At 45.1% G+C, this 25,698-nt stretch overlaps 1 protein-coding gene across 2 annotated transcripts in view; it reads left to right on the plus strand.

Annotated features, from left to right (window-relative positions):
- PLXNA4 (plexin A4) overlaps positions 1 to 25,698 on the plus strand; it is a 498,451-nt gene that overhangs the window by 419,197 nt on the left and 53,556 nt on the right. For both annotated transcript variants that reach the window (XM_065626967.1, XM_065626969.1), the window contains exons 13-19: positions 5,894 to 6,045; positions 6,692 to 6,809; positions 12,215 to 12,351; positions 14,028 to 14,195; positions 19,353 to 19,446; positions 22,153 to 22,392; positions 23,222 to 23,368. In XM_065626967.1, the coding sequence (XP_065483039.1) occupies positions 5,894 to 6,045; positions 6,692 to 6,809; positions 12,215 to 12,351; positions 14,028 to 14,195; positions 19,353 to 19,446; positions 22,153 to 22,392; positions 23,222 to 23,368 (1,056 nt within the window). The remainder of the gene's footprint in view (positions 1 to 5,893; positions 6,046 to 6,691; positions 6,810 to 12,214; positions 12,352 to 14,027; positions 14,196 to 19,352; positions 19,447 to 22,152; positions 22,393 to 23,221; positions 23,369 to 25,698) is intronic.

Below are 25,698 nucleotides of genomic sequence, written 5' to 3' on the forward strand. Positions count from 1 at the left end.
AGGGGAGATAAGAGAATAGAAAAACCATAGAGAGAGGGAGCAGAGGAAGAGAAAGAAGGCAAGGGAGAGAAATTAAGGCTCATCTAAAGTGATTTTTGTCTGCTGTCTTAGGATGCCCTTGCCATAATGACGGTCACCATTTTCAGGGTCACAGGGCAGGCAGCAGGACAGATCTGAGCCTTGAAAATGAGGGCTCCATCCCTACCAACTACGTCCTGCTTTAAGCATTTCTCAGTCACCATGCCTTAGTTAACAGGAGCACCCTTTCAGGGTGGCTAGAGGCTTATTTTGCAAATGAGAAAAGCAAGGAGGAAAATGAGACAGAAAAGATACAGGGAAATGCAAAGGAAGAAAATCCAGCCTCCACAGTTGTGGTTTAATTTGAATAATTAGGTGGGTTATTTTACGAGAAAGAAAGGCTTTGTATTCACTTAAGAATCAAAAAGTGTGGGTGTTACGGACAAGCCCTAAACTAATGTCCATGCACCAAAGTTTTGTGAAAGCAAAGGCTGGGTAAAATCTCTTTTTCCTAGATGCCACTGAAAGGAACTCCTCTCACTGTGTTTTCATTTGTGTTCCTGTTATTCATTAGTCCCCAAACTACTCACTCATGTGGGTGCTGGAGCACCAGGCTCATTCTGACGTTTCCATCATGGAGATCTCCACCACACTTGGATTTATCCGGGGCTGGTAATTTTGAACCCACCTGAACCTCCGAAACCAAACTCTGACAGCAACTACATCTGACAGTTCAGATTTGAGGCGCTGAAAATTATTAGGAGCTGAGGGAAACTTTTTTAATCTTTTCAGATTCTCAAATCTTAGGAAAGATTCAGAAATTTTGCATAGATTCATAGAATTTGGTATTGGGAAGCTAATAGATGACCAACTAAAGCAGAAGTCCAAAATACAAAGACCTGACCATGCAGTAGCATGACGTTCTGAAAGCCCATCCACATTTTTCTGGCAGGCCTTGACCCCAACCCTTCATCTACAGTCTCTTTATAAAATGAAAAGCACTCACTCTCCACCCTACAGCTCCAGAAGAGACGTGCTTTTAATTCTTCTGCTATTTGCTCCAACAGCTCCCAAAGCTCAAACAGATCATTGCAATATTCGCTCATGAAATATTCCAACTGTCTGGTGCAATCATAAGTAGCTCTTGGAAAGTCTGTTTTCTGAGCCATTAACATGGAAGTAATCTCAAGTGACTGGATCTATACTGCAGCTAATGGTAGGTCTGGAGTGGTTGGTAAGAGCGTGTATATCCTGGCGAGGAGCCAGGGTAATATCTGTGCAGGCGAAGGGGGAGAAACAACATGTGTACTCACACTTGCACAGGCACACACAGGCACCCAGCACAGAGCTTCCCATAACCTGTATTTACTTACTAGCTCCTGCATTTATACTGCCACTCAGTGAAATTAAAGGATTTAATCAATGTGCTCTTGCAGCCCAGAAGGCAAATGGTATCCTGGGCTTCGTCAAAAGGAGCGTGGGCAGCAGGTCCGGGAGGGGATCCTGCCCTTCTGCCCCGCTCTGTGAGACCCCCCTGCAGTGCTGGGCCAGCTCTGGGTCCTCAGCACAGGACACACATGGACCTGCTGGAGAGGGGCCAGAGGAGCCCCAGCAATGACCCGAGGCTGGAACAGCTCTGCTGGGAGGACAGGCTGGGACAGCTGGGCTGTTCAGCTGGAGAACAGAAGCTCCGGGAGACCTTATTGCGGCCTTTCAGTGCTTAAAAGGGGCCTGTAAGAAAGATGGGGACAGACTTTTGAGCAGGGCCTGTTGTGATAGGACAAGGGGTGATGGTTTTAAACTGAAAGAGGGGAGATTCAGACTAGACATGACAAGGATATTTTTTATAATGAGGGTGGTGAGAGCCTGGCCCAGGTTGGCCAGAGAGGTGGTGGATGAACCATCCCTGGAGACATCCCAGGCCAGGCTGGACGGGGCTCTGAGCAACCTGAGCTGGTGCAGATGTCCCTGCTCATGGCAGGGCGGTGGACTGGATGAGCTTGGAAGGTCCCTTCCTACCCAAACTGTCCTATGATTTTATCACTTAAAGACCCACTGAGCCACAAACCCTCCTTTCAGAGTGACAAGCCGCAGCATTAGGCTGATATGAGCAGACGGCATAAATTCTGATGTAGTGTCACAGCTCTGAGTCTGCAAGAGAAAGCTGAGATTTCCTGGAAGCTTTTGTCTCCTTGCTTGGGTTTTCTTCTGCAAAACTGACAGGTCTTGTTCCACATTTTTGCACCTGGAATAGAAACAGGGTCCTTCTCTTTCACTGTGAAAACAGCACAGTAACATTTAAACATCTGTGGGAATGCCATGGGTTGGGGTTAAAGAATCTCCCACATTCTCCTGGAAGAATTCCAGACCTTCCTGTTTTAAGGAAATAAATGGTTTTGAAGCTGGGCTTTACAAATTAAAATGGCACAGGATGGGGTTCAGGGATGCTATGCTGGTTTCAATCTGGGAAGTTTCCCGGTGATGCTTTTTTGCGTCACAGCAAGAATTTTTAAAAATCTGGTGCCTTAGACAGAGACGGAAGGAGAATGAGAATGTTTTTAGCGACTTCTGCAGTAAAACTTTTGTCTCAAATTCACCCCTAGTTCTAAGGAAAAGGACTTTTCTAGGAAGATGTTCCTTTTCACCACTACACCTTCTTTTATTCAGGGTAATGACATTAGTCATACGAGAAAAAAAAATCCTCTTTTGACCTGCTGTGAGATGTATTTCCCATGCTGGCAAGCTCTTTCAAGCATAGATGAGCCCTAATTAACCAGAGACTTGGCTTACTAGACACCTACCTTACTAGAACAAGTGAAAACCATTTCATAGCAAGTTTAATACCATGAAACAGAACCAAAATATTCCTTGGAGAACTCAGTTCTCTTATAAAACGTGTCTAATACATAAGGAAATAAACTGAAATATGGTAATTTTAGTTTATCTTTCTTTTGTCATTTTGAGTACATATTAGATTGCATTCATATAAAGTGTTTTATCAGCAGAGAATTAACTGACATCAGCAAAATATTTCAAACAGAAAACTTTACTTGGACAGATATTTATTAATGATTCAGAATAAACATATTTTGGAATTGCTATTTTTAGAAAATAGTTCAAATTTTCAATGTTGAGTCCTCAACTGAGACAATCAGCATTAGTTTCTCCTCGAATAGAAATTCCATTTTCATTCTCATTTTTAAGATACTTTCCTCATTTCCTGGAAGGTAACCACAAATGCCTCTCTCTTTCTTTCGCTTTTTATCCATTTTCTACTTGTCTATCAATCTCATCACCACAGACCATCCAAAGGTGAAATCTCCAGACAACAGAAATAATCATCTCACCTGTCAGATTTATGAATTTTGTGCTATTTTCTCTGTAGGATGTAAGCATCTTATTGGCTTTTGGAATAGGAATAAGCCTTCCACAGTTCTGATTTTGTTGGTTCAAGTGGCATTTGTCTGTTTTTTGGACCAGACACCGGGCCATCGCAAGGGGTCTTGGTGCTGCAGAGGTTTTATCTATGCTACACAACCTTACAGGTCAAAGCACTTGTCTGTGATAATTTAATACTATTAAAATTTTAACCCCTGCATGCTCCCTGTATAGTCAGAGCAAAGACATATTTTTCCAGAAGGTGGTTCACAGCACCTAAAATTAAATCATAGAATCATAGAATCATTGAATCATTTTGGTTGGAAAAGACCCTCAAGACCATCAAGTCCAAGTGTTAACCCAACACTGTCACTAAATCATGTCCCTAAGAACCTCATCTATGCATTTTATCCTAAAATAAAATATTCCCTGGAGGTGTCAGGGTCACATTCTGTGATTTTGTGATTCTTTCCTTTTACTAAAGATAGACTTTATAAAAATTGGCCTCTGGGTGGAAATTAGGGAAACCTTGGTGCCAGACTCCATGCTGGGAAGTGGTCAAGAGCAGCCCTGCTTGTGCCAGTGCCTTGACGTTCCCTGCCAGTCTGACTGCTAAGCAAGGGTCTAGCTGCCAGCCCTAGATTCCCAGTTGGCAGAGATATCATCCAGTGGGTAGGGACCTCAGACAGGGAATTCCCCCTTCTTCGCAGCCAACACTGGCAGATGGCAACCATGGCATCCTGACTGGGCAGCAGGGAACACCCTTTGAAAGCAACGTTTGAAACCCCTTTCGACTAGTCAGTTCTATGGCAAAGCATTTGGGCATGCTGACTGATTGGAAGGGCAGAACTGGGATAATTAAGGGCCAACCCCATGATTTCAGCGTTGTTTCAATGCTGAGGAGACAACCCCAGTGCTAATTTCCACCTGGCTCTGAACAAGGGTGATGGATACGATGTAGAATGCTTTTCCATGGACACGGCCCTTTTGCATGGGCCAGAAATATTGCAGAGGGTTGGACAACTCTGGGTTCACAGTAGGCTCTGCAATGGGATGGAGAAGTGAGCTCTGGAGTCCTGGTGGTGCTTTGGCTCTTCTGCCCAGTACAACCACTGCTGGGCAAGACGTAGCAATCCTACTGCTCTGCAGTGGTGCAGCCTCATCTGGAGCACTGTATGCAGTTTTGGGTGCCACAGTGTAAAAAGGATATAAAGGGGATATAAAGCCACTGGAGGGTGTCCAGAAGAGGCTACAAAATTGGTGAGGCATTTGGAGGGGAAGCCGTATGAGGAGTGGCTAAAGTCACTTGGTTTGTTCAGCCTGGAGAAGAGGAGACTGAGGGCAGAGCTCATGGGGCTGCAGCTTCCTCACAAGGGGAGCAGGAGGGACAGGGCTGAGCTCTTCTCTCTGGTGACCAATGACAGAACCCAAGGGAATGGCAGGAAGATGTGCAGAGGAGGTTTAGGTTGGACATGAGGAAAAGGTTCTTCACCCAGAGGTGCTGGACACTGGAACAGGCTCCCCAGGGAGGTGTCACGGCCCCAACCTGACAGTGTTCAAGAAGAGACTGGACAACATCCTCAGACACATGGTGTGAACTGTGGGGTTGTCTGTGCAGGGACAGGAGTTGGACTCGATGATCCTTGTGGGTCCCTTCCAACTCAGGACATTCTATGATTCTACCCCTGGTAGGGTCTGGTGAAGGTCCAGACTGGGATGCAAACATCATGCCACTGGCCACCAGACCTGTTGGGATAGCCACCCATCTCAAGCTGAGGCTCAGGGATTTCCTGGTCAAGAGTTCCCCATCCCAAATCTAAGCCATTCATGCTCCCATGTCTGCCCTCCCCCTAGCCCCAGCTTCTCCCACGAGGGTAGCTGGAGCTCTTTCAGAAATATGTGTTGGCGCACAGCGACTGCTGCTGCTGTACCTAATCTGACATGTTGTTTCTGTTGTTTCTTGACTATTTTTTTTTTTTAGGTGGACATTTTCAGCTGAGTTTGTGATGCATGACCAATATCTACCTCCAGAACAGATCAAAAACTCCTTGTGCTTTGGGCTGGGAATTTAGGATTTAAAGTGACTGGCTGAAGCCATTTGTGTCCTTTTCTTTTTCTTTCTCCCATTTATTTCCACTGTGTCCCACTCCTGCCTTTCCATGGCAAATGTCTTTAAAGTGCAGAGCTCAGCTGCACTACCAGAAACCATCTCCTACTCATCTCCAGATATTTTGCAAATAGTCAAAATAGAGTAAAGGAGATCTGGGGCAGAATTTTGAATACTCTGAGGTTGATGTGTGTGTGATATATATTTGCAGGGGGCTAGTCCTGAGTGGTGTATCTGGAGTAGGTTTGCTCCCTCAGTTGTTTAACATAATTATGAGTGTCTCTAAGTGGTCACAGAGACCTGATATGCCTCTTCTTTCACCTGAGAGAATGCTGATGTATTTACATAGGTGGTTTGACTGTCTTCTGTTTTCTTGTCTCATTTCTGCAGATCAACCCAGTGACAGGCCCTCGTGAAGGAGGGACCAAAGTGACCATACGTGGGGAGAATCTGGGGCTGGAGTTCAGAGATATTGCGTCTCACGTCAAAGTGGCTGGAGTGGAATGCAAGCCGCTGGTGGAAGGGTATATCCCAGCAGAGCAGTAAGTTGGATGTGTGGCAGACAGTGGGCCACAGCACACTTGATAACAGTCCTTGCGACCTGTAGGGTCTTCTGAGAAGTCCATTCCACCCAACCTTGGAAGTGAGGAATGGAAGATGCCACTCCTCACCTGCAGCTCAGGAGCTAATAATCCATTTATTACTGAATTTGGATTGCATATTTAGGTTGTCCTCATGGCATATACCCTAAAATTATCTTTCTTCTTTCACATAACAGCCACCAGAAGGGTGTTCAATTCCAGTTTGTGGGGCAGCAGTCCTGAGGAACAGCTTATCCCACACAGGAGCGATCATTAAGCTTTACAGCTGTAAATCTGTCCACCATGCAAGGCTGGAGGACAGAGAGACCCCTGGGGTCAGACCTCAGCCTAGTATTTGTCTGTATATTGAAGTGAAGCTATGTTGATTTACACCAGCTGAGCATTTGTGCCACCAAGTGCCAACAGCCAAAAGCCATCAGTCTTTAAAAGAATTAGTCCACAATGTGGATCCTGGATTGGAAAGATGAGGATGGATTGAGCCTGCAGTCCATTTCCCAGCAGTGTGGGCTGTTTGCTCCAATTCCATCTTACCCGCACCACCAAACCATCCCTCAAACCTTCCTTCTGGTTCATATTTTCTCCACAGGATAGTATGTGAGATGGGGGAGGCCAAGCCCAGCCAGCATGCTGGATTTGTGGAAATCTGCGTGGCCGAGTGCAAACCAGAGTTCATGGCCAGGTCTTCACAGCTCTACTACTTTATGGTAAGCTCCTGTGGGAAGTTCTCTTGGGCCTGAAGGTCCTCAGGCCCTAGTTCCCTTTGATGCATCTGTCCATTGTCCTTGATCATACTCAGCTTCTTATCTCTTCACTGCTGCCCTGAGTACACCAAGTTGTTCCTTCCATTTCCTTTCAAAATCTTGTTATGAGCAAAAATAGCTTGCCTTATTAATGTTTTAACAATCTAATAATAGTCCAAATTATTAGTCCATTTTCAGTTACATACAGCCATGCTCCAAATTAGTACAGAAAATCCTCATGAATAGTTAAAAGTGCTATGCAGGAAAGAAAAAAAGAATTTAGAAAAAGAAAAAGAAAAAAAGCTTTCCTACTATCTTACTTTTCCTGGGTGGGATACTCACCCTGCTAGCATCCCTCCAGTTGAAGGCAGCAGTGTCCTACAGCAGAAACATGGCAGTTGCCACAAGTCATTACCACTCTGAGGTCTTCAGCAGGAGGCATGTGATGTCCATGGTGGGGTTTCCTCCTCCTCACTCTTGGATCTCCCCAGGGTATCATAATCTCCTGTCTCCCCATCACCTTCTCCCTGGTCCCCAGCACTGATGGCAGAGCTGCCCAGCTCCAGCCTGGGCACACAAAAGATGCTGCCTCATCAGAGCCCAGTAGAGGGGGACAATCACTGTCCTGGTCCAAAGAAGAAAAGGAAAGGGATTATTCCTATTGCAGGTGACTACCCTTAGCAGGTGGTCTGGAGTCAGCAATGTGCCACACTCCTCTTTTTAGAGAGACCGCTGAAGGTGGCAAATTGGCTTTTTACACCCTCTGTCTGGGACATCAGGAGTCAGAGGGGCTCTGGGACAGATTCTGCACTGGTGCTGGTGCAAGTTCAGCCTAAGACTCTTACTTTCCCAATGAAGAGTTGTGCAGAGCCCAACACATTGCACACTTGACTTGGTTATTTGCTTCACTCTCCCCATTTCTACTGATGCTTCTTGTCCAAGAGACCTGCTTATTCCTCTAAGGCCCCTTGCTGGGGACATGCAAGTGTTGCTTCGCCTTGATCTATGCAGATTTGAGATGAGGTCTCTTTGTTCCCATCAAAAGCTCTCGACTCCTGCAAGGGAATGAGTCTTTTCTGAAATTATTCACATGCCCGAGCATTTTTTTATGGTAAAAGGCAACCAGTAATGAATGCGAATATCTCAGATTTTCCCTTTGAGCTACAGAAATTTCTCTGTTCTCTGTATTTTCTGATGTCACTCAGGTGCTATGGTGGTGGGGGCAAAGAAACACCTTGAGGGACAGCCCCCGCCAGGCAGACAGAAGGGCTCTTTCCAGGACATTACACTCCAGCGTGTCACCTTTGCTACTCTTGGAATTACTGTCTGATTCCCATCATCTGTGTCCGTCTGTGACAACTTTTCCCTCCGCTTGCTGGCTTTCCAGCTGCCAGCTATCCCAGCTGTGCATGAGCGTGAAGTCAACAGGGCTTTCTCTGCTGAATACCTTGATACCTTTGCGCTAGACAGAAAAAAATACAGATGGTCCCCTGTCTGCCCATCATATGCCCTCTCCTGTGTCCATTGCTTTCATAGCGGGAGCTGTTTTTCTTGGAGCAGCTTGGCTTCCTCCGATGCTTCTGCCAGGAGGGTAGAGATGTTATTGCAGGCATCATAACATGCTTTGGCATCCTGCAGTGGTGGGAGTCGACTTTAAGGGAAGGAAGATGTTCGAAAACTAAGGAAGGGCATCGCATGGGAGATAAACGTCACTTTCTGACACACAGTAAATCCTCTGGAAAATGGCTTTTCAAAAGGTTTGAAGCGAAACAGGGTCAAATTTGGCCAGAAGTTCAGCCTTCCTCTCTCACGCAAGAATTGGAAGAGGTGATATTTTGAATTCAACAGAGTATTTAATTTCAGTGTTTAAAAAAAAAAGGTAGCTCAGTTTAGAGATGCTAGAACAGTTCTAATCCACATTTCTAACCAGAACTTTTAAATTCAAAATGCTGTTAGTTTAAGCTCATCTGTGATCAAAAATGCATATTGCATTAGAGAGTTAAATAAGCCGAAAGGGAAACAAAGCATTTGGCTGCAGATTAAAATGAAATTTATGATGATCTAAATTAAAAATATTTTTTTAAAGTTATTCAGTTGGTTGTGATGATTATTGCCATGGTCTTGCAATCAAAAAAAAAATTCCCTTCACATTTCAATTCAGATGCTGGAGCAAGTTTGCTTTTATTCTGTCTTTGGATATTTATGGCTCAGTGCAGGTGATATGGGTTACTCTGACTGCATCTCTTCTGGGTCTGCTCCTAAAATCCTGGTCCCAGGAGAGCATTTGTGACAGATTTCCCTTCTATCTTTCCCCTCCTGCTGATGCTGTTGAACATATAGAAAGGAAACACAGCTGCACAAGCTGTGTCTGAGTTACATCTTGCTCTGCCCTTGTCCCCAGAAGGAATGAAGTGGGAACGGAGGTCTTCACATGCACCATGAGGTCAGTTTAGCCAAAGCTCTGGTGGCAGCTTCTCTGTGGACAGCCTGTCTGGAGGAGGTCCTGGAGAAAAGTAAAGGGTTGGGGAGCAGAGGAAAGTAGGCAAGGCTCTAGAAAGGTATAGAATTCCTGGCCTCTTTCCTTCATTGTCACTGTCCACTTCAGCCTATTACAAATCCAGTAGACCCCCTTTGCATTTTCCATCATCTTTCACCAGCAAGGAAATGGTAAACAGTCTGGAGGCTGAGTTTTACTGCAAACATGCCATGCAATATTTATGAAGACCATTGTGAATAATTAATGGCTTATCTCAACTTTGAAAGCTTAGACACAAACCCTTTTGTAAGATTGGCACAAGACACAGCAACACATTGCCTAGGAACATCGCTGGTGCAGTTCTGGTCTGCCAGGATCCTCAAAAGGGCATGGCCAGTTTATCTGCTTCTGGGGAGAGGGCAGGAAACCCATCCAGGAGTGGAACAAGGGCTTTGGGTTTTTAACTCATATTATAGGATAGTTTGGGTTGAAAGGGACCTTCAAAGCTCACTCAGTCCAACCCCTGCCATGAGCAGGGACATCTTCACCAGCTCAGGTTGCTCAGAGCCCCGTCCAGCCTGGCCTGGGATGTCTCCAGGGATGGGGCATCCACCACCTCTCTGGCCAACCGGGGCCAGTGTTTCACCACCCTCAGTGTAAAAAATTTCTTCTTCGTGTCTCACCTGAGTCTCCCCTCCTTTAGTTTCAAACCATCACCCCTTGTCCTGTGACAACAGCCCCTGCTAAAAAGTTTGTCCCTATCTTTCTTATTGGCCCCTTTTAAGCACTGAAAGGCCACAATAAGGTCTCCCCGGAGCCTTCTCTTCTCCAGCTGAACAGCCCAACTCTCCCAGCCTGTCCTCCCAGCAGAGCTGTTCCAGCCTCGCATCATTTCTGGGGCTCCTCTGGCCCCTCTCCAGCAGGTCCATGTGTGTCCTGTGCTGAGGAACCCAGATCTGTCCCTCTCTGGTTTGTAAAGCAGCTGCTATTGTGGTGCTGTGGTGGAGGTTACGTACACTAAGTTGGCCATTCTCAACCTGTTTTCTCCCAGCTGGGAAGTCACCACTGCGCAGCAGTCATCATGGTCAGCAGTAATTTGCACTGGTGTGAGTGGTCGTCAACAAGGGATTAACGAGGTGTTGTCATCACGTCGTGAGGCAGTACCCTAAAAATAGAGGAGCACTACATAGTGAAGTGCGTCTTTTGCATCTGCATGCTCTTCTTGCGTCTTTTATCCCAATAATGTCTGTTAGAGAACATTCCCAGAAAAGTATAAAGAAACAGGGCATTTGTTGTTTCTTAATTTCTTCTTTCTTCTCATATATCCTCCCAATCTTCAGCAATTAATAGGGTAGGGACTCCTTGAGGCAAAACAATTACCAAACCATGGTGTCGAAACCATTCAAGTTTAAACACAAGAATTTTCCAGCTCTGACTATAGATTTTTCTGCTGAGCTGTATGTCAGATTTTCATGTTCAGCTCTTTCTCCAAGCAGTAGCTTTGTTTTGAACAAAAGCAAAGTGGAAACCTTGCTGCTGATTTTCAAAATGATTAACCAGAGGGGGACAGGGACACCTTGTGCGTGTGAAAGTGGGAGCTGTGGTGTGTGTCGGGTGGTTTTATAAACATGGATTAATGGTCTCCAAAGCTCAATAAGGTAACTGCATGATGTACCTGCTGGTTCAGAGGGGCTGAGGAGAACTCCAAGCATTTGTGTCATTCTTAAAGAGAGGGGAAAAAAAATAATCTTCATTTAAATGCATATAGTAGCTTTTCACTTGGGACTGAGTGGAAAGTTTTTCTATTAAAATGCAAATGAAAGAATAAACTGTAACTCCAAATTTCTCCCTGAAAAATGAATGTCTCCTTTCTCCATTGTGGTAACAGGGTGATGTGTGCCTTCAGAGTGCAAGTATTTTACCTCAGTTTTGGGAAGAAGGGAGAGCAGGAGGGTAAGAAAAAAGGGTTTGAGACTTGAGACCCCTCAAGGAGTTGTGCCCCTTTTTGATATATTAACACAGCACTGTTTTATGTTTGGAAAAGAGGCTTAGAAAATCAGCAGAAGCAGAAAAAATATGGTTTGTCTGGACAATGCTCCTTTTGTGGTTGCAGTATTTCAGAGTACACCTCAAAACAAGCACCCCTGTGCTGTACCAGTGCAGGACACTCATGATGTACTAGGCTGTCTCAGCATCCAAGTTCAATAAGAGAAAAATAAATATTTGGAGTTATGTGGTGGGAATGTGGGAGAGGCAAAACATGAGCTCAGCTGCTCTGCTGAACATCTCTGCTCCCTCCCAGGCAAAAAGCCCATGACCACAAGGGGAGTTTTCAGGCATTTCTCTGGACTTTTACAGCTGGTTTTGTTCCCTTGTCAGATCAGTAAGGTTTAGAGTAATCTTTTCAGGACTTGATCATTTTCATTCCACAGTTTGGACGTGGAGGGTCCTCATTAAGATCTAATCGACCCGTTCAAGACCTGGTTTATCTTGCGGAAGTGTTGTTGCACGATGGCAAAAAGACACCTAAGCTGTGTCAAACAAGCAGTGGAGATGGGACGTAATGCCTCCAGCTGCTCCAGCTGTGGAACTGAGTTTGCAAGCACAGAGTATTACTAAGCAGGTACAAGGGAAGGCTTGATTGTGCAGAGGTGAGGAGAACAGATGGGTTAGGTCTGAACTCATCCCAACAAACTTGTCATTCAAACAGGCTTTCTATGTTAGGACTGGTGTCATCCTCCTCTATTGGCCAGAAGAGATGGTCATCTTCTGAAGTCCAGCTAAGATGTTACTAAACCCTGGAGCTGCCTACCTCTCTCCATCACTAAAAGGAGAGAGGGAAGGTACCTCTGCTCCTCTGCTGTGTTTTCAACATGACCCTTTGCCTTCACAGACTCTGACACTCTCTGATCTCAAGCCAAAGCGGGGACCAGTGTCAGGTGGCACCCAGGTGACAATTACAGGCAACAACCTCAATGCTGGCAGCAATGTCATCGTGACCTTTGGGCGACAACCCTGCCTCTTCTACAGGTACAGATGAGTCCTCCCTACTGTACATGCCTGAGTCTGAAAGATGTGAGCGATTATCGTCAGGAGACTTCTTCTGCAGCCCAGACACCCTGTCCCTCAAGTGCCCCTTTTGCCTGTGGCCATGTTTATTCAGCAATAGGACTTTTGTGTTCTGCACTGTGTGCAACCTTACTGTGCATGTTTTGCAGTGGGGGAACAGGATTTATTTCATTTTTTTGATTGGTATTTGATGTGCTTTTTTCCATGGCTCCTTGTCACATTTCACTACAATTCTTCACGGTCCCATGTTTTGCTACTTGCTCCGGGAGTACGTTGTTTTAAAGATTCATTTTCATGTCCCTGCTTTAACAGAGGTGACAAAGGAAATCTGACAACATCAGTTCTAAGTATTAAAACACCTCCCGTTTATCCCAGAACAGTCCTGCAGTGCTAAGAAACGGATGGTTTGCGACATTTCAGCTCTGGGCTGGCTCCTGTTCAATTGCAGTTCAGAGAGTCTTAATGTCAGTGTTACCTGCTGAATGTCCCCTGATCCCTGTGAGAATGAGCCTGAATCCCATTCCCAGGGACTCCCACAGCTCAAAACTACCCAGCACAACACATTCTGCTGCCAATATTGGTGGAGGCTGAAGATGAAGTTGGCACATTTCTCCCAGTACGTCCTTGGCAGAAGAAAGGCTCATTCACAGGAGACCTGGGACCACTGTCTTGGGGCAATGCCCTTCCCTCTCCTGGCTGTGGGGATCCTGTTTAGCCGCCCGCTATGACTGTGGTGTGATTCAGCATCTATAATTCAGGAGGATGAAGTCACAGTTTGTGATTTAAAAGGCCAAGTGGGAACCACAGCTGCTTGGAGATACTTACTGAAGAGACTGGGGAGTTTTAGGAGGGATTGAGTGTGGTTTTTCAGGGGAATTTGGAGAGCACCTGGAGGGTGCAGTCCGTGAAGGTGAGTGCCATGTTGCAAGGGAAGAATGTGCCCTGATTTATCCTTTCTAGGGGTATCAGATGAGGCTGCATCGCAAATCACAAGACTGGGGAGATTGAGAGTATTTGGAGCCTGTATTTTTGGCTTTTTATGGAATGTAATGGCCAAGGCCAAATTCAGACCTGGAGTTAGTTTTGAGCCCTGCCCAAAAGGGAAGATTTATGCAGAATACTCCTTGAGTATAATTATAAAATGCTTCCCACTACATTAGCACCTCCCATGCAAAGGTCCCAGGCATGCTTCAAACTGCACTTAAAGAAGGTTCACAGTCCTAATGCAAAGTAATCTTTATTATCCCAGACTGGAAAGCTGAGGTGCAAATACCCCTTTTTTATGAGCTGCTGATGCATATGTCTGCAGGCAGGAAGGAAACATCCATCAAGTATTTAATCATACAGAAATACTTCTGGAGAGAGACCTGGTTTGGACTTTGGGGTTCAGTTTTCACTCTGAGACCTGAGAAATGTTGGCTCTTTCAGATTTATTTAAAATACTGAAAACAGAATGTCGGTTCCTCAGATAAATGCATCACCTGATTCACAGCATATTCCTGTAGCAGTGAGTTTCGCCACTTCATGGTGCATAGGTTAAGGTCACAGGATGTAAGAGTGAGTGTCTGGTCTCTTTGTGGCATCATTAGTTTGTTCCTGGTAGTGTCTGGTTTATATTTACTTGTTTCTACTCACAGGAGATCCACCAAGCACATTGTCTGTAACACCACTGCCTCAGACGAAGGCTTTGAGAAGGTGAAGGTGTCCGTGAGAGTGGACAAGGCCAAGATACATCAAGAGTTGCAGTATGAATATGTGGAGGATCCAACCATCCTGAGGATTGAGCCTGAGTGGAGCATCTTCAGGTGAGCATCCCATGGACCCTCTACCTCCTCCCATAGTTTTCTAATGCAACCCTAGTGTGTTCATCTTCATCCCTGATACAGAAAAGTGCTTTCCAAGCATTGCGTTCATTGGGAAATAAATTTGTGCAGAACTCCTTCCGAGAGCCCAAGACCACGAGGGCTGATGGGCATCCTTCTGGGAAGACTAAAAGTCCAGCAGTGCATTGTGCATTCGTTGTAACACATTGGATGCTCAGTGTGTATCTGTGCCCATTTGTACCCCATGACAAAATTTCCACAGAGTCTAGTGAGGGATGGGCAGGAGCAGTGTCCTTTTTTCAAACAAACTCTGTGTAGTCCAAACCTCAGTGATCCTGCATCCCGTCTTCACCAGGAAAACAAAACTCCTTGGCTTAATGCAGCAAAATGCAGCAGAAAATGCTCACCAGAATCTTGCCTTGGAGGCTTCATGCTTTAATTACAAAGGCAGGTGCAGCAAGTCTCCATCTTAACTGTTGAAGCTTTCTCCCTCTTTATTGCAGCTCAGGGTTTATCTCCAGCCACAGGATGCTCTGTCTGAGTAGCATTACAGATCACTGGGGCTGGTTAAACTACTCAAATGTATTCCCAAAAGCTGCTATTCCTAGTGGTTCTCATCATGACTGTGTCTCAGGCCCCATTGGGCTGGGTCTGCAACTTTGTGTGGCAGCAGTGATCTCTTAAACCCAGGCATAAATGTCATTACTGTGTTTAGAGAAGTGAAACTCCCTTGGGTTTGAAAGCAGCAATTCCCACGTTTTCCACAGCTGCTATGTGTTTGCTGGCTTAGGACTAAGCATTTCTTGTTTGGTCATCATACCGGAAAGCCCCAGGGCTATCTCCTGAGATGAAACACAAAAGGAACCCTGGTCCCCACCCTGTCAAACACCTTCCTCCTGGTTAGACTTCCCTTTTTCTCTTCACCCCATTGATGCTGCTTGGGTGAATTCAGAGGGTTGATGAGGAGCATTTGCCCTGGTTGTGGAAAACATCAAACCAATACCCAAATGCTCTCAGAAGCCTGCAGAAATGGCCTCAGGAAGAGAGAAATCAGTCATTAAATGCACTGGTATTTCCTTGAAAAGACACAAAATAAGAAATCGTAGTCATCTCTCATTCATCCGCAGCAGCTATTTGCTCCCTGTCAAACCGGACTGATTGGAGTATCTGGGGATTAGGAGCAAGGCTTGTAAATCCCCCCAGTTCAGCTCCCATCCAGAAGATGTTTTCACAAATCAATTAGTGCATTTAATTACCATGAGGGAATTTACTGATTTAGCCGGATTGAATCTTTACACATTCGGCTTGGAGCTTTAGTGTCTGGATTTTCCATTCGGGGGTTTTATTTTCAGTCAGAGTTCAGGTTATCAGTGAAATGAGAAATCGCTTTACTCTGTTCCTTATTAAAGTGAGTTCAGTGCCAGTGAAAAGGTACAAGACCGACAGGAGAGTAAATTTGGAAAGGGCTATTGGGCATTGGAACAGGCTGCCCAGGGCAGTGGTGGAGTCACCATCCCTGGAGGGGTTGAACAGACACATAGACGAGGTTCTTAGGGACGTGGTTTAGTGCCAGTGTTGGGTTAATGGTTGGACTCGATCTTGAGGGTCTCTTCCAACCAAAATGATTCCATGGTTCTATGATCTCCAGGAAAGTTGCAGTACAGGGACCTTCCTCTGTCTGGCCTCAGGTCTGGCTGGGAGGTGAGAGGAGAAGTTCTCCAGATCCCATTTGCTCCTTGGTTTCTCTGCTGCCAGCAAGAGACAAAGAAGCAGCCAGAGAGATGCTTCAGGCATATTGTCAAAACTTCGCCCAACCTGGGGATGCAGAGACTCTGCATCCCATTGCTTGCTACTTTGGATCTCATGTCCCACCTCCCAGCATAAAGGAAATTAAGAAGTGATACTTGTTCAGTGGATGCCAACTTATTTGCAGGGTGTGCAGCTACCAGAATGGATGACTGGGACTCTGCCTGTCTCATCATTCAGGTACAACCATTAAACTTTGTTCCCTGTTGTGTCCGTGAAATCTAAAAGCATCTGAGTGGCAGCAGGTGCCGAATTTTAACCAGACCTACCCACCTTCACCTTCATCCTCTTTCTTTTGCACTTTTGAGTGACTCCAAAGGGGCATAACCTTGGAGGAGAGTGCAGAGATACAATAGCCAGGGTCACCACTGTGGTTCAGGGTGTCAGGGACAGTTTTAAGCACTATAACTATAGCAGTGGAGCTCCATCCAGCTGGTCATAATGGAGACAAATATTAGAGTAAAGTCCCCACACAGAGCCGGATGAAAGTGCAGCCAACTCCAGTCCTAGGAACCAAGCAAGAAATAAGCTAGTCAAGACATGTGGATCTGAAAATAGACAGAGGAGGCTGTTTCTCGGTGTATTTGTTATGTGATATGATTCATTACAGCAAATCCACTGTGCTGCTCTGATTCATCACTCCTGGCTGTGGGGCTAAGCCATTTTGAGGGATAGATGATTGCTACTAAACCAGCTTTGCAAAATCAGTGAATGAATGTATGGAGCCTGGCTTAAAACCTTCTCAAGTGCCGTTTTCCAAGACAATAAAGAAAAGATTACTGCTAATTTACTCCCATAGCCAAAAAAAGAAAAAAGCCAAAAATGGAGTTGCACTGGGCTGGCAGGTAACTAGAATTTTATGAGGCTCTATTAACACTTTTGATCTGGGTTTGGTTTATGTCCAGCAATTATCTGAATCTGCAGACAGAAAATTATGCTCAGACCTTTTGGGACAATATAAGGACCATAAGGAGTTAAATTAAGAAAGCTCATAACCTTGGTACCTCTGTTATTTTGCTGGGCAGCAGCATCTATTCACTCTCTGATCTGACCTGGGCGATAAATAGCTGTGACTGGGCATTCACCTGCAGGCACAGAAGAAAATGGCTAATGGTTTTCATGCAAAGGCAAGCAACAGTTGTATTTGCTTGATTTGCAAGCCAGAGAGGGTTCAGTGCTCATTTCATGTTTTCAGCAAACAAAACTACTCTGGCTTTTTTTTTTCAGAGAAAAAGCCCCTCTCTGATCCGGTGCTGTGGCTGTGCTTAGTAACTGTGGTCTGAGCCTGCAAGCTCAGTTTCCAAACTAAATACAGAATTTTTAACACCTGGGTTTAAAACTGTGTGCACAGACTTGGTTGATTAAATAAAAGGATTTATGTATATATGCATACACTCGTATATCTGTACATATGCGCACACATTTCATATGTCTGGAACATGTTAACATCTCAGCTGAGTAAAGATACAAAGTCTCTTCTAGTTTGAACAGCAGAGATTCACAATAATTAATAAATTAAAAAAAAGAAAAAATAAAAAAGAATAGAGGGGAGATTCAGGCTAGATATGAAAAAGAGTTTTTTTACAATGAGGGTGGTGAAACACTGGGCCAGGTTGCCCAGAGAGGTGGTGGATGAACCATCCCTGGAGACATCCCAGGCCAGGCTGGACGGGGCTCTGAGCGACCTGAGCTGGTGCAGATGTCCCTGCTCATGGCAGGGGGGCACTGGATGAGCTTTGAAGGTCCCTTCCCACCCGAACTGTCCCATGATTCTATGATTAATAAAGGAAGAGAAATGAGGAACATTGAAAGCAACGGTCAGAGCTGGGGGAGATTCGTTGGCCAACACATGCTGCTTCTTCACAGTGCATTTATTCTCTGTTTCTTTCATTTATAATGCACTTGTTTCGCTTTTCCTGTATGTGTATCTTTACCTGGAGGCAGGAAAGGGATTCTGAGCTTTCTTTTCCCAAACCCACCAATTTCCACGTGGCCTCTCCTCCCTTTCTCAGCAGAGCACTCCAGGAAATAAAACTGCAGCCTGGACAGTTTCCAAGGGGAGTTAAGGAGGCAAGTGCCGAAACCAAGAGCACTCCTCAGCCTGGGAAACCCTCAGAGATGGGGCTGGCTGCTAATGACATTTCCTCATCCTACCCTGGCTGTGTGAGCCCTGACAGCTGAAGGTTTTGCTTCCTTGGAGAACTCTTACCCCTTCAGACCTTGCATCAGAGGTCACCCTGGTAGAGCAACGCTGTTTTGGTTTGGGATGGCCAAAGGTGTCCATGGTGAACCCTTCCTCTCAACACGGGGTTCAAAGCCAACCCACACATCAGCTCCTCTGCAGTTTCTTTCCTCCCTCCCCTCCGCTCCCCAAAGTCCCACAAATAGCTCTGATGGCTGCAGCTGGAAGGGGCAAGAGAAAGGAAAGAATGGTGTTTCTGAAAGCTGTTTCCTTCTGCTGACGCTTATTGCACGGAACGAGAAGGGCTCCATGTACGTCTCCCATCTTAGGCTGGGTTGAGAGATGATATAAAAGCAAGAAAATCTGCCAAATGCAGGGTCAGGGCTTGTAGGATTCATTTTTCTCAGGAATTAAGTCCTTGTCTGAGCAAAGGGACACAGTGACTGGAAATCTCTGTTGGAAATTTGTTCGAAATTCAACGAATATGTTGGTTCTAAAACACATGCAAGAGCTTATCTGCCTGGGTCACCAAATGAAAACAAGCTCATGCCTTGAGCATACCAAGGCTGAAGACTTTGACACTGTTTCTTCTAGATGCTGCAGGACCGGGTTCCTGCCAGCACTGAAGTGGGTTTACTGAGGAGACATTATCTTTTTTGAGGTGATATTTTTATAACAGGTTTAATAAGCAAGATGGGACTACAGCCACCAAGGTAGCACTGAATCCTCAAGAGTTGCTTGCACAGACAGTATCTATGAGGGTTTTTTCGGCTCCCTTCTTTAAGTGATATAGGAGATACAGTCTATGGATCATTCTGATGAGCTTGTGTTAGATTTCCCATTCTTCTTCTCATTACTGAAGCTTGTGATTTCTGAGTCAAACAATGAAAAACACCCAGATGCTGCTCGATGCGACAGTTTTAGCAAGCATGTGGTTTTACTTCTTTCTCCCCTTATGAATGAACGAAAAATTATTTGCTTTGTTTTGCCTTTCCTTTTTTTTTATTTTGTTTTTTTTCCGATGGGACTGTTGGATGTGGTCAGACACTTTGCAATCAACGTTTAGGACTACAGATCACCCACTGCTTGTGCAATCAGTCCTGATATCTATTAGCTAGATTCATGCTTTTCTTCCATTTCTTCTTCCCTAGTGGCAACACACCCATTGCAGTGTGGGGAACTCATCTAGACCTGATCCAAAACCCTCAGATCCGGGCAAAACACGGTGGAAAGGAACATGTCAATGTGAGTATGACTGCTGAGCTGGCCATCAGTCACAGGAGGGGACATGTCCAAGGTGGCGACAGAGGCTGTCTAACAGCTCTGGAAGTTGAAATATCCTATTGCGTCCAGAAAAGAGGGCATGACTTGCTTTCAGAAAGATTACCCCATCCTCTCTTCATGAAGGAGCATTGGACCTAAGCAAGAAAGGAGAGAGGTGTCATGAAGAGTTGTTCAGATTCTGGTCTCTGCTGAGCCTGTTTCTTCTGCTGGCTCAAGGATCCTTGTTCTGTTTACTGGCCAATGTACAACCTATGGTATTTATCAGCCATATCTATGCATGAGTAGACTCAGATTCAGGTTATTAGCTGGGCATGCTAGGATTGGGTGGGACTGTGAATAACACTCTTTGGTACTACTGTGTCCACTTCCTGGACTATTTGGGATCCTGCAAGGGTGTATCCAGGTTTAACCAGCTAGATTTGCAGCCTAATTCACCTGAGGAATCAGAATCAGCTCAGGTCAGCAGAGCTTCACCAAGGTCTGGGAGAACAATTCACTCAGAAGGAGCCAGGTACCAGTAGCTGCTGAGCAGCTCCAGATAGAGTTTTAAAATGTCTAAGTTTAGCATCTCTAATTAGTAAACTCAGGAGCAATCAGCATTTACTAGTACCCACAGTACGTTGGAGGATGAAGCCATGCAACACCATCTGAAAAGGTGTTGGCTGTGTATGGGCACTTTCTGGGACCAAGTGTCAAATGATATCCCAGAAGAAGAGGCTCCAAAAATAAAAAATATAGAGGGGTTATGGTAGGAAGTGCAGCTCCCCTGCACTTCTCAGGTTTTAGGATCCATCCTTGGATTTTCCACCCAAGGTACTCAAAGCACTTTGTGGACATTAAAATCATCTGCTGCCACATTAGCAATGGTGAAACTGTGGTAGATCCAAAAAGAAAATGCAGGAATATGGGGTAGATTCATTTATATCTACCATTCATTGAGAGACTTAGATCTTGATCTTATCCCAGTTCTGCCATGATCTAATATCTCCCTGCATAAAGCCAAACCCAAAGCAATTTTGTCACCTCTCACACCTCACCAGATTCAGGAAATATCTGTTGAGACTGGTTTCTGGGTCTGATGTGAATCTTGACTGACAATCTTCCAGTCCCTCATGAACCCTGGGAAAACCCTGATCCAACTTATTGTGCGTATTCATAGATATGTTTTGGTAATACATTGTATTTCTTGGTACAGCATAGCCAAACACTTCCTTAGCTTTCTTGCAGAATTAGCCGCTTTCCTGACTTCATCTCATTCTTCCAGCAGACTCCAGGTTTTGCATGACACAGTCGGCTCAAACAATCATGCCATTGTGCAGTCGATGAAGCCTATTCATCATCTTACACATGCTCACGTAGAACTGCCCATCAGTTTTACGCTGGGAAACACTCCGATGCCTTTTCTTCCTTCTAAGAGCTATTACAGCAAAGAACATCTGACTTGCTTTACAATATGAAACTGGCTGGCCCAAGTCACTGATTTGAGCCAAAGTAATATTAACACTTGAGCTGTGCTAGCTGTGATAATGAGTGTGCTCTCAGTGCTGGAGGTATCAGACTAGTTTGGAAAAGATTCTCGTATCAAGCACAACTGGGATCCCATTGAGCTGGTGCTGTTTCCCCATAGAGCCTGTTGGTTCCTGGTGAGACCAGGTACATTGTGGTAGCAACCGCAATGTAGAAAGATGAAGGCTCATATCCTGAAGCACAACCAGACATATAATTCCTAGTTGTTTAAAATGGCAGTCAAGATAAAACACCTTGCACAATCTATTACCCACTTCTTAAATACACAAAAAACCCAAGTCTTTGGCAGGGCTAGAAACAGACTTTGGGGTCTCCTAAGACCTGCCCCACTGTCTTCAGCACTCCAGCTTCCTTTGTTTCAGATAATCTGATGTTTAAACACAAATCTTGGACACAACTGAGCACGCACTGGACATACATTTTTGGAGTAATCCCCAAAGTGTGAGAGCTAATTACAGAGTGGCTTTGATTAGTCTCTGCTGTACTAAAAAAAACCCCAAAAAAACCCACAAAACTCTCTGTTTCCAGGTGGAAATGAGGTTATGGGAAGATGCCGACACTGGCAACCCCAGAGGCTGAGCTCCTTCAGGAAAGCTCCACACGCCTGTCTCAGCAAAACTTGCCTAATCCCTTCCCAACCTCATTTGCCTGATGGGTACGGGGCATGTTTTGAAGCAGGGGAGCACCAGCCTGTCTCACAATAACCAAGGAGCTCTGCTTCTCCTGTCCTCCAGCAGTAGGTAGGCTAGCATTTCACTGCGAGGTATCGGCCCACCAGGATGGTGGTCCCAAGAGGATGGACCAGACTCCTTTCAGTGGTGCCCAACAACAGGATGAGGGGCAACGGGCACAGAATGAAGCACAGGAGGTTCCATCTGAATATGAGGAGAAACTTCTTTCCTTTGAGGTGCCAGAGCCTGGACCAGGCTGCCCAGAGAGGTTGTGGAGTCTCCTTCTCTGGAGACATTCAAACCCGCCTGGACACATTCCTGTGTGATCTGCTCTGGTGAACCTGCTTTAGCAGGTGGGTTGGACTGGGTGATCTCCAGAGGTTCCTTCCAACCCCAACCATCCTGTGATCTGAAACAGGGCTGGGGGCATTTTCCATAAACTCTCCTTGTGTTGGGTGTCTTCCTCCAGGACTGCGAGGTGCAGAACAGCACAGAGATGACCTGCCAGGCTCCAGCGCTGGCTGTTGACCCCAATCACCAGTCTGAGCTCGCTGAGCGTCCAGAGGAGTTTGGCTTCATTCTTGACAACGTGCAGTCCCTGCTGATTCTCAACAAAACCAACTTCACCTACTACCCAAACCCAATCTTCGAGGTTTTCAATCCCTCAGGGATCCTGGAGCTGAAGCCGGGAAGTCCCATTATACTGAAGGTGAGATGGAGACCAAGGTCTGGATAAGGAAGGGCAAAAACTTGCTGCCTATTGCCTCTCTGTGTCTGTCAGTGCCCCACAAATCACAGTGGTATCCAGAATCCAACCCAGAGATTTTCTCTACTCATTGCACCTGTCGCATCACATCATATCAGAGTCAGAATCTGCAAACACTGATCACTGCTCAGCATCTGCCAATACCCATAACTAGAAAATATAAACTCCTGCTGCAGCTACCTGTGTACTGCCTAAACTCGTACCACCAGAGAAGAACATTTTCTACCGCTGCAACAGGGCTGGCAATTAAATACCCAAGTCTTTTTTCTTTCTTGGGTTTTCGAGACCTTCCTCTCACTCCTGGTTAAATCCTACACTAGTCTTTTGTCATTTCTGTAATCTGGGCAGCAATGCAGAGAAGGAATTTTATGATTGAACATTTCCATATCAGCACTTGTATGTGGTGCATATGCAAATAAATGACTGTGCCTGCAAAATACCTTCTTGCATGTTTGGAAAGGAGTCTGTCTTACTTGCCCAAATAGGTTTTGTGAGGGGTTTGTTCAAGATTTGTGTGCAAAGTTTCCCATTTGGTTCCAGAGAGAGAGTAGCAGGACAGGCTGTTTTGACTGATTGCAGTCTGTAGCAATCCATGCTGTCCTTAGCGTGACTTTCTAAATCGCCTTCTCCTCTGTGCTAACAAATGGTGAACCACAAATGTAAAGTGCAATTTTAACCCTTGTGTCACAGGAACAAACTAAAGGTGGAAGACAAACTCTTTCCTGATTTTTTTTTTTGTGGCGGGGATGTGGTGATATTCCTTTCCATCCAGGGCAAGAACCTGATCCCACCAGTGTCGGGAGGGAATGCCAAGCTGAACTACACCGTTTTGGTTGGTGAGAAGCCCTGTGTGGTGACCGTATCAGACGTGCAGCTACTGTGCGAGTCCCCAAACCTCATTGGACGGCACAAGGTGATGGTAAGTGGTGCTTGAAGCTCATCAGCCTTTCCTGCTTGGGTGGGTTGGGAGGTCACACCAATGATGAAGAGCTGGCAGAGATCTACCAGGAGTTCACCTCACCATTTTCCGTAGATATCATAAACATCAGGGACCATTCTTGATGTAATATCCCCATCCAAAGTAGCTTGGAGAAGTAGAAGAATAACCTGAAGATCTTCATGGACAGTGAGAAACCTTTCATAATCAAAACCTTTTAGGAAAGTTTGTCTCAGTTTTGTACAGACCGTGTGAACCCAGGGTGCTCATGTGGGTTCATATGTGTAACACGTTCCCTACATGACATACTTCATTAAATTCAGCAATTACTAATATGCTGGTGGCTAAAATTCACCTTTATGTAGGAGAAAAATAAATGCAAGATATAGACTCTAGTGTGACTGGAGTTTAAGGTTTTGACATCAATACAACTTAGTATACTCCTGCCTATCCTTCCTGGAACTTGTGAAAAATTGACTTAGTGATTATATCTGAGAGAGTTTTCCTCCTCTCACCATGGATTTATGCACTCCTTCCTTACTTTCCTCTCAGTAATTTGCATACTTCAACGTTATTTCTTGATAAACAGCACATCAGCAAACTTGTTTGAGTTGTGCCGAGCTGTGAGTGGAAACCCAGCAAAAGCTAACAACTGACATCAGACATACAGATGATCAATGTTCCTCATTCCCTGTGATCTGCTTTTTTCCACCTCTCTGTTGCCCTCTCAAAGCTGTATCTGTCACACATTTATTTCTTTCAGTGCAGTGAGATCATAGACATTGATGGAATCACACTGCATGTATCTTTAAAAAGAGAGTTTTCTGAGGACTTTTAGAAAACAGGGAGCTTATGGTGACCATTTTGGGTCTTGTTTATGACTGCTTCTGGGAGAACTCATACTGGCTACTTAACTTCTCTGTGCCGAAGTTTGTCACCTGGAAAATAGAGGTAATAATCTTTTTCAGCCATGCAAATATACTGTGGCTCTCGCTTCATTGTAAAGCACATTAAGACACTCCAAAAGGAGCAATAATGAAGTGAGAGATTTTCTCTGCGTGAATACCAAAGCTTTTGAACAAGGCAATATATGTTCCCTGTCATTTTCATGAATGTAATTAAACATATGGTTAGTCAGAAATGGAAAAAGCCAATCCTGGAGAGAGAAAAATCAAAGCCAGGTGAGCAATAATCAACCCCTGGGGAGCAGGGAGGATGAACATCTGGTCAGGTCTTACTAATTGGGAAGACTCCTCTGCTCCTGCAGCTTGGGACAGCTTAAGAAAAGCCGTAGAGACCAAAATAATCCCTCTTTGAGGACACTGATCAAACAAGAGATGCTGCTGGAAACATGGCAAGATGATCGCATTGAAGCCTGTTAATGAGCATCAATATTAGGGGCAAATTACAGATTTCTCCTTCAACTGCCAGCACTGAGGCAACCCTTTGACAGCATCTGGGCTGGGAACCAACTACAGAAGGTCACCTGTGATGGAGGCCAGTGCTCAAGGTTGGACTTTGCATCTGGAACTTACCAGGGGGACAGCTGGACTGGGAAATGTCTCCTCCAGCATGGCACAGCAGCTCTGTTGCATGGGTTCGTACAAAATGTATTCCCATGTTTCACATGCATGTCACTTTGATGGTCAGGATAATTGACAGGTGGCTCTCCCAAGTCCTTCTCCTGTTTCTGCAAATGATTTACTGCGTGACCTTGAGTAAAACGCTGAACAAACCCTTTCTTGCAAAGTGAGGTGGCCTAAGTCTGAAAGGAGACCATGGGACTGAATCAACCATTGCAACACTGGGATTATTTCTGAGGGAAGGAAAAATGACAATGACATACATTGAAGTCAAGAAATTTTTGATCTAGTTCAGCTATCTTTTATACAATGGCAGAGTTAAATATTTGAAAAATAAAATAGAAAAGAACTAAAAGGTCTGAGTAATGATTAAGGAAGATTAACTAAAACTCAAAGGCAAGCTCTTTTTGAAGGAAGAGACATGAGGAGGATCCATGAGTAATTGTGTTGGAGAAAGTCTACAATGGAGTGGAGTACGTTTGAAGGGTTGCTGGTATCTAATGTAGGCACTTACATATGGAAAGTCATACTGGACTCTTTGTATAGTGAATGGAGAGATGGTCCAATATAGTGATTGAAGTTCAGGGAAAAATTCATCTCATCCTAAGGTAGACACTTGCCTTTGGCCAGGGCAAACTTGCACTAGGAAAGATGCTACTACAGTTAAGTTTTGCACAACAAGAACTACTGAAGTGCTACACATGCCCCTAAGACTTTGCTGGAGAAAAT

The sequence above is a fragment of the Caloenas nicobarica genome, chromosome 1 (assembly GCF_036013445.1).
Source record: "Caloenas nicobarica isolate bCalNic1 chromosome 1, bCalNic1.hap1, whole genome shotgun sequence".
Taxonomy (NCBI): domain Eukaryota; kingdom Metazoa; phylum Chordata; class Aves; order Columbiformes; family Columbidae; genus Caloenas; species Caloenas nicobarica.